This window comes from Sinocyclocheilus anshuiensis, unplaced genomic scaffold (genome assembly GCF_001515605.1).
Source record: "Sinocyclocheilus anshuiensis isolate Anshui unplaced genomic scaffold, SAMN03320099.WGS_v1.1 scaffold637, whole genome shotgun sequence".
Classification (NCBI taxonomy): Eukaryota; Metazoa; Chordata; class Actinopteri; order Cypriniformes; family Cyprinidae; genus Sinocyclocheilus; species Sinocyclocheilus anshuiensis.
Window position 1 is genome coordinate 1,018,652 of NW_015539816.1, and position 9,717 is coordinate 1,028,368.

At 35.9% G+C, this 9,717-nt stretch overlaps 1 protein-coding gene across 1 annotated transcript in view; it reads left to right on the forward strand.

Moving 5' to 3' along the window:
- The window catches only part of bach2b (BTB and CNC homology 1, basic leucine zipper transcription factor 2b), a 32,023-nt gene extending 27,938 nt beyond the window's left edge, over positions 1 to 4,085 (forward strand). Inside the window, exon 5 of the mRNA XM_016480007.1 lies at positions 1,495 to 4,085. Coding sequence (XP_016335493.1) covers positions 1,495 to 1,947 — 453 coding nt within the window. The 3' untranslated portion in view covers positions 1,948 to 4,085. The remainder of the gene's footprint in view (positions 1 to 1,494) is intronic.
- The last annotated feature ends 5,632 nt before the right edge of the window (positions 4,086 to 9,717 follow it).

Genomic DNA, 9,717 nt, shown 5'->3' on the forward strand with positions numbered 1-9,717 from the left:
TTGACTATGTTGTGGGGACCAAAACTGTTCCTGCAAGAATAGTAAACCATGAAATCACCTCATTGTGGGCATCAGGCTTAAAAGACAGTAAATAATGTTAAATGAAAACATACATAATATGATTATGCTCAATAAGTGTTTATTTTACTGTACAGGGTCCATACAATTAAAAAACTGTGAATATGTAAATATCAGGGAATTTTTAAAGGTGATTTTTCAGGCTTGGAAAAGTCATTTTAGTAAAATCTTTAAAAGTCATGGACATTTCTATTATTTGACTAGTGACTATATTTATGTTCAATACAAATATAATGAAATATTTCAGTGCATTTTAAATTAAAAAAAATTACAACATTATTAATGTACCGTTCAAAAGCTTGTGGTCAGTAAGATTTTTTAATGTCTATTATGCTTGTCAAAGGATGCATTATTTGATTAAAAATACAGTAAAACAGCAATATTGTGAAATACTATTACAAATTAAAATAACCTTCCTACATTGTACAAACTGTTTTTCACACACACACACACACACACTATATATATATGATTTTTTTTTTTTTTTTTTTTTTTTTTTTTTTATTCCTGTGTTGGCAAAGCAGCAATTTCTTCATTCTTCAGTGTCACGTGATCATTCAGAAATGATTCTAATATGCTGCTTTGATGCTCAAGAAACATTTCTTATATTGATATTTTTCTGGATTCTTTAATGAATAGAACGTTAGAAGGAAAAAAAACATTTATTTGAAATGTAAATATTTTGTAACATTATAAATCATTTAAAAAACTTTTTGTCTATTTCATGCATCCTTGCTGAATAAAACTATTACATATTGTATGTATATACATATAGAATTATATTCAATATGAAAAATATTTATTATTATTATTATTTATTATTATTATTTTATTTATATTAAGTATAGTTATTTTTTACGCTGCACTGAAAAACATGACACATTAGGTTACCAGTTGAGGGTGAAAACACACTTATTAGATAAAGTAAATCTAATCATTCAAAAAACTGATACTTGACATACAAATGTGCAAGTAATGTGCCCAGCAGTCTCTGCAAAAGGATGTCTAAAAATATTTATTCGTAATCATTAACAACTCAAAAAGTTCATGCAAGATCATGGTTATTTATTAGTCAAAAAGTGTGTGAACTGTGCTGCACACAGGTTTCAAATGTGTGTGCGCGTTTTTGTGACAAATGAGGACATAAATTTGTATAATGACAAAGGTATGACATAGGTATTACAAGGAGAAGGTGACTTTTCAGGACATTACCCCATGTCCCCACTTTTCAAAACGCTTATAAATCACACAGAATGGAGTGTATTGAAAATCTGAAATAGCACAAAGTTTCCTGTAAGGGGTAGGTTTAGGGGTAGGGTTGGTGTAGGGCAATAGAATATACGGTCTGTACAGTTAGTCAAAATGTAAATGAACTGTACCAAATGTGTGTGTGTTTTCTGTGTGTCCACCCCACAGGTGTGTGAGAAGGAGAAGCTCTTAACAGAGCGCAACCAGTTGAAGGCGTGCATGGGAGAGTTATGGGAGAATTTCTCCTGTCTATCTGAGGAGGTGTGTCGAGACGTGCAGCTGAGCCCAGAACAGGTCCATCACTACTGCCCCATTCTGCGCCCCGGCAACCAGGCCCTGCCCACCGGCAGCATCGACCTCACCACTTGCTCCACCCCCGAACAGAGCTTCCACAAATCAGCCACCGCAAAAGACGGTCAACCGCGACCGGCCCAGTGGAAGACCGGAAACGGGTCCGAAGACGCAAGCAACGACAGGGAGGAGCAAGAACCTGGCTCCGCCTACCTGGAGGCGGGGCTGTCCCTGGAACAGTCCAATCAGACGGTGACCGTAGACTTCTGTCAGGAGATGACAGATAAATGTACAACCGACGAACAGCCCAACAGCAAGGACTGTACCTAATGACGGTGGTTTCTCTGTGTTGATTTGTTTGTTGATGTTTTTTTTATTATTTAATTTAGTTATGTCTTCTGACAAGCCCTCAAAAATCGAGGGCTGTTGAGATGGCCAGCCTCTGCCAGTGTTTTTGATTTTTTTTATATATATATATTTATGTCTTTTTTTAAACAAAGGTTGACACTACAGTTGTCTTAACAGCAGCAATACTGTTCTCCAGGTTCTCTCTCATTCAGCCATGGCAGAGTGGCTGAGACCTTCTCACAGAACTTCACAATGGTGCTACACCTTTCCATGACAGTGGCAACACTGTCTGTTTCCAATTACAGTCCATTCAGATGGGATGGGCTCTGACCACATCTCAAATTCAGACCTCTACGGACCTAGCAGCAGCTTTTTGCTCCCTCTCTCTCTCTCTCTCTGTCTTTCTCCCCACCCCACCCCACCCCACCCACGTTCACTATTCCTGCCCTCTACCTCTAAATCTCTACCACTCCTTCTCTCTTCTCTTTCTCTTTGTGGCCCTTGTCACAGTAAATTCAAACTCAGGAAATATTCTGAATGTTCAGTAAAACTCATGAAAAAAAAAATAATACAGATTTTTTTTTTTCTACAGCAGCTAGACTGTAAATGTCCATATGCAAAAATGTCTTCTGCATCATACGTTTGTAGTGTCTGTGTACCGCAACACTTAATGTGTACAGATGGTGGTATCTAAAACATTCCTCCTTTGCCTTCCACAGCACTGATATGAAAGAAAGTACGACAGAAAGACGAATGATTCGCATCGTAGTTTCGCCCACCTTTTGCGTCAGCAATACTGTACCATTGGATGTTTTCGAGAAGTGCTTGCTCAGCAGAAAGCTTATTGTAAATAGTGCGGCGCATGTAGACGGTTTCGGTAATATTGTACAGGTAGAACTTTAGATGGCTTTTTCGTTTTTCTTTGCTTTCTTTTCTCTGGGGTTTTATCAAGCAACTTTTTGTCACAAAGGGAAAATTGTTGCTGTTTCCTGTCTCAAATGAATTCCCCATGACGATGGGTGTGCTTAAACTCAGGAAACTAGCATTCTTACACTCACGCATGCACACACACGCTCGCATACGAACCCCCCCAGTGCAGCGCATAGAGCCCCTTGCATGTAATTTGGCTGTAAATGGTGTGCATAATGGTGAGCTGTTCTCCTTTAAATGTGAAAAAGTGCTCTCTGAGGAAACCTTATTTCTTATCAGTATTTACAGTGTGTTCACGGACACCTCCGAACAGTGTTATCTAAAACAAACGTCGTCACGATCCCACACCCTTTCAGTTCTGGCCCATTTTACCGCTCTGACAGGAACAGGAAATGATGTTGAATCAATTAAAGGGCCTTGCCCTTGACTTTTTTCCTTCCCTCAGCACTCTTTGACCGTTTAGCACTTCAGAAAGGGTAGATTTCTTTTTCAGGACCCTAAAAAGTCTGAAATTGAAGCACTTAACGTGGACACTTAAAAGTGTCTTTTCAGGCAGATGATCTTTAATGACTTGGTATCTTATAAAGAACGTTTTCAGGTTCATTTAAATGAAAAAAAAATAAGGGAGTGTTCAAACTGCATATTTATGGAAGACACTAAAATCTTAAAAAGCATCGAAAATCTGATCTGAGATGGGTGGAATAAGCCCATTCTTTAAAGTCATCCTATATGTCCCTTTATTGTACATTTGTTAGACACATATATCCATACTAATGGGATTGCATGCTGCCAGTTTGTTTTATATAGTTGGTTTAGAGTTTCTTTGCCTCAAAATGTAGGCCTCAGAAAAACAGTTCAATGGTTGTTTGCTCTGGTTTAGTTGAGAGTAAACTGAGAGTGTTTTTCTTTACAAATGGGATCTCCCATATCCAATATTGGATTTGACATAGTTCTATATTATTTGAATGACCGTTGACCCCTAGAGCTCTATGTATGCGTGCTTGTGTATTTGCCAGTCTGATTGATAAATATTCAGATGCGTTTCAAGTTGTAATACATCCCCTCTCCCTCTGGTGTGCAAGCACACACACAAACACACACACACACACAAACAAGTCAAATTGGGTGGAGTGTCTCTCCTGGGATGTAGAATCTAGAGGTGTTGTGATGAATAGTTGTGCTGTTGTTTTCATTGTGGATCTTTTTCCACACAAACACACACACACACACAAACAAGTCAAATTGGGTGGAGTGTCTCTCCTGGGATGTAGAATCTAGAGGTGTTGTGATGAATAGTTGTGCTGTTGTTTTCATTGTGGATCTTTTTCTCTTTCTCTCTTTCTCTTTTTTTCTAAAGAAACTGAAACAGTATTTGCCATTTCTAAATTGTAATCAGGTACAAGACTAGAACTAAAGATTTATGGGTCCAAGTGGACATTTGTGCACACATATGCAAATCATCCCTATAATGATGCGTTTTTCTTATTTCATGTTGTATAAATAATGAATAATGAAGCGTGTAAAGCATGAACTTCCACTTGACAAGCACACTATCCTACACTTGAGAATCTATGTCCAAAATTTTGACATTTCTGGAGAGAGAAAAAAAAAACGAAAGGTCACACCTGCATCAAGGCGATCCAAAAACATTTTCCCAAATTTGCTTTTATTTATGTTCCTCGCATAGCAGTGTGTTTGTTGTGTTCTTGTTTATTTCTGTGCTGTCTGTGATACGGCTGACTCCTCACACTTGCACACTTGGCCTTAAGAGCCTGGGGATGTTTCGATGCAGATGTGGAAGAAACCGGGAGTCTGGGTGACACGGATTGGAATTCTGACCTCTGTTACTAAAAGCTGCATCATGTTTGCATCCACAGTGACTTCAAGGGTTCGTCCTGGTCACAGAAAGCCTCACAGGTTAAATAAGCTTATTAGCTCTCCTCTCAACAACACTTCTGCTAGTTTTTGTTGTTTTACAGAGGTTTTATTTTCATATCGGACTCGTGGTTGCTCTTGTATCTTGTCTCAGGGTGCGTGCCAAGGTTTTTTTGTTGTTTTTTTTTGTTTTCAGACATTTTTGATGGTAGCTGGTGAGCTCAGCTTTCGTTCTTCGCGTATTTTTGTGTCTTGCGTTTTTGTGTCTTCTTATAAAGCTAATGAATGGGTGGGTAGCATGATTTTTTGTTTTTTTTTTGTTTTTTAGAGTTTCTAAGAATTTTCTTTAAAGAGAGTTAAGCTAAGAATAATTGATTCGTAATTTCGTAGAGAAAACCAACTAGATTTGCACAGTTATTTTGGATGAAACCCCAACAAGGGCTATGAAATGTCTCCAAAATAAAATCCAGCAATTCATTTTTAGTTGTCAATTGGCTGCTACAGCTAATCGTTTAAGCTTTCCATTTGCAATTGCGTTCAAAAGACGTGTATTTTAAGCTTCGTAGATGTATTGAGAACCAATAATGTACAAGAAAACACCCTACATGTCTTCATCTATGTAAGCTCCCATTTAATGTCATTTGTTTGAATAATTTGGTCGGTTTGTTTCGTTCGTGCTGCTCCTCTGAAATATGAACACTGGCGTTCCAAAGGGTTGCTCAAAAACATGCCTTTTTCACAATTTGCTTAACTTTATACAACATTTAGTATTCGGACTGATAACGGCATAAGAAAAAGGCAAAATGTTTACAAAAAGGTGTCGTGTTTTACGAGAATTTTGCCATGTACATAGAAATCGTGAGGCTCGTTCGAATGGATAGGTTTAGCATTCTGTCTTTTGTTTTGTACGTTTTTACAAGCGAACAGAGAAATGGCCGTTTGATAACTATGCTCCTTTTCCTCAAGTTGTCTTTTTGCCCGACGGGGATGCTCCAGTGTACCATGAATACGAAGTGCACCTCCAACTTTGCCTTAGAACTTCCAGAGGCCATAGTTCACATTCAAGTGAAGTGTGTATGCAGGGGCTGTGAGCCCCCATGTTTCGGCTAGCAGAGCGGACTCTCTTTCTCTCACACTTATCTACCTGTGAAATCCTTCATACCTCTCATTACTGGTCAATGACTGTATCAGCAAACTGCATCAGGTGTTTTTTCTACATGCTTTTTACACAGATTATATGGATTATTGTATTGGTAGATTTTGGTGCATCATTTTTAATGGAATAGCTCTTTGGCTTGTAGTCACACGAGTTGTTTTTCCTCTATCTCTCTTTCTGACTCTATCGCATTTTTTCTAGAAGACTGTTTTGTGTTAATATTGTCGATTTGAGGTAGCTGTTTCTTTGCTTATTCTGTACTAAGAGTTTTTCCTTTTTTTTTCATTTTGAAATGCTACATGACCCTAATGAATTTAATGACTTAAAAACCATTGTACATACGGTATTGTGCAGGACTCATTTTCATGCATTTCAATTGCTAGTGTTATATAAATGACAGATTTTGTCTAGACACCATTTCTGTTTATGAAATAAAGAAACATATCATGTAAGTTGTGTTGTAGTTGCTTGATTCCCCACTCATTGTTCAATAAGTGCATTTAGAACCACTTTTCTAATTATAAGTTCTTCTTTTGTGTGTGTGTGTGTGTGTGTGTGTGTGTTTATATATATATATATATATATACAGTTATGCTCATATTTCCTTTTTTTTTCATTTTGAAATGCTACATGACCCTAATGAATTTAATGACTTAAAAACCATTGTACATACGGTATTGTGCAGGACTCATTTTCATGCATTTCAATTGCTAGTGTTATATAAATGACAGATTTTGTCTAGACACCATTTCTGTTTATGAAATAAAGAAACATATCATGTAAGTTGTGTTGTAGTTGCTTGATTCCCCACTCATTGTTCAATAAGTGCATTTAGAACCACTTTTCTAATTATAAGTTCTTCTTTTGTGTGTGTGTGTGTGTGTGTGTGTGTGTTTATATATATATATATATATATATACAGTTATGCTCATAAGATTACATTTCCGTTGCAGAATATGCAAATATGTTAACAATTTTAACTAAGGGGGATCATGAAAATTGCATGTTATTGTTTATTTAATACTGTCCTGAATAAGCTATTCCACATAACAGATGTTTATATATTCTCCACAAGACAAAATAACTAAATTGATAAAAAATTACCCCATTCAAAAGTTTACATCCCCTTGAATTTTAATACTGTGTGTCGTTTCCTGGATGATCCATGACTGTCTTTCTGTTTTGTTGTTCATGAGTCCCTTGTTGGTCCTGAACAGTTCAGCTGCCTGCTGTTCTTCAGAAAAATCCTCCAGCTCCTGCACATTCTTTGGTTTTCCAGCATCTTCTGCATATTTGAACCCTTTCCAACAGTATTGACTGTATGATTTTGAGATCCATCTTTTCACACTGAGGGTAATTGAGGGACTCATACACAGCTATTACAAAAGGTGGAAACATTTACTAATGCTCAAGAAGGCAACACATATTTCCACATTAAAGGTTAACTCTAATTTCTAACATCTCATTCAGATGATGCCAACCCTGAAACAACATACAGAACTACCACATTTTGCTATAAGTTGCAGGTTGTGGTTTTTTGGGCTTATTTAAAAAAATATGGTTGCTTGTTAGGAAACCTGACAAGCAACTTCGTTTCATTTCATTTATGTTCACTGTATTCTCCAAGGCATTGATTGACACTCTGTCAGTTCGCAGTTAATAGCTAATCAGTGCAAAAATATAAGTGCTGTAGCATAATTTGTCAAATATTCCGCCCCTTCCGCACGCGCCTTCTTTTTGAACGTGATTTTTCTTCAATGAGGGATTGAAGAAAAATCACGTTCAAAAAGATGGCGTGTGACGCTGTAATCCAAGCGAAAGTCCTTCAGGCTTATTTGAAAACTACATGGTACGTGTGTTTAAGCAGGGTTGGAACAAAACTCTGCAGGACTCCGGCCCTCCAGGAACTGAGTTTGACACCCCTGCTGTAATCCAAGCGATGATAGTAGTAGTAGACGTAGAGGTGTGGGATGACTTTTGTCCTTTATAAGGTAGCCTAATTTTAAATTTTTACAATGATTTTATAATGTATTAATTATCACGGGCTGTAAAAAAAAAAAAAAAAGTAGGCCTATACTAATACTAAGAGTAGATTGGTTCGAATAGCCAATATTTTAGTAGGCTATAAATATGTGGCTATGTTACAGCTCCCCTTTGAGGTTTTGGTTGGAATATAAATAATACAGCAGAACAATTTGGAATTAAAGAATTTGTGTTTAGCCCTGCAGTAGTTTTAAGTGAAGTTCCTCACTGGATGCTCCCTATTTCAGACATCAATACAGAATTACTAAAAGAGAAAAGAGAATACCAAGATGATCAAAGTTTTGCAAAATATGGCCAAATATATTTGTCTTCATTATATTACGGATATTTTAAAATATTTACAGATGGGTCAAAAAACAAAAATGGTCATTGTGGCATAGGAATTTATATTCCAGAATTTAACAAAAAAAATGGGTTATCTTACAGACTATCTTACAGTCTTAAGATAGAAAATAAACCAATTAAATCAGTCATATGTACAGACTCAATGGCAGCCTTACACAGTTTAGAAAGCAGTATTTCAGTTAGAGACAATTTCATCATTGAAACATATACTATTAAATATTAGAAATCTAGAAGTTCAGTTTTGTTGCGTTCCAGCACATATTGGTATCAAAGGTAATGAAAAAGCTGATAGCAAAAGAAGCATTGGAAAAAGAGCAAGTAGAAATTAATATTTCAATGGGAAAAGGAGATATTAAAGCCAAGATTAAATATGGAATAATGCAAAAACATTATCATATAAACCAAGCAAAAGTATTAGGAAAAAGGATAAATATGGCAAACAGGCCAGAAGAAGTATACTCAAGGCTGAGATTAGGTCATACTGGATTGAATGATACATTACAGACAATAGGGAAGAGTACACTCTAAAAAATGCTGGGTTAAATATAACCCAGCGCTGGGTTCTTGTTTAGATGCAATAAATACCATGAATACAGGCAGAAATGTCAGGAAATGGAAGAAGAAAATAAAACTGAAGATATTCTTAGAGAACAAGGGATGGAAAGAAATAGACTGAAAGCTTTGTTTATATTTCTTGAAAATACTGGATTAATAAGAAGAATTTAGAAACTAAAAGATAAGATTGGAGATGAGTTTTGTTCCTGCTTTGATGCAGTTTGCTGATTTTTGTAAAATAACTTATGTTTTTGCTTTTCAGATAAAAGGATAGTTTCAGTTTAATATGTTGCGGGCTCATTTATTGGTAATAAATAATTGATAATAAATAATATTGATGATAATAAATTATAAAAAAAATATTGGGCTTGTTTTGGGCTTGTTGCGGTTGCTTATTTGTCTCGCGAGAGTTGGCAACAGTGGTTCAAAGTGAAAAATATCGGCATATCAGATATCGGCAAATATCTAGCCTAATATCGGGCATCTCTAAAAAATATGCATGGTATTATAATGTTATACTAAAACTAAATTAAAACAATGGAAAAACCCTTAAGATAACCTGTAGAAAGAAAGAAAAAAAAAACTTCTTAATAGGGCTTGTAGCTATCTATTATTTTAGCAATCGAGTATTCTGCAGATTATTCCATCGATTAATCGAGTAATCGGATAAGAAGTCATTTTTCTTTATTAAAGAGCAATACTAAATATACAAGAGATAATAAGATAGATCTCTTAAAATAAACAACTAATTTGTTTTCTTTTTAGAAAAATTAACATTTTTATTGCTGAAATTGCATACATTAATAACCGCGAAAACTAAACCCATTCAATGTATTTAATTGCCAAAT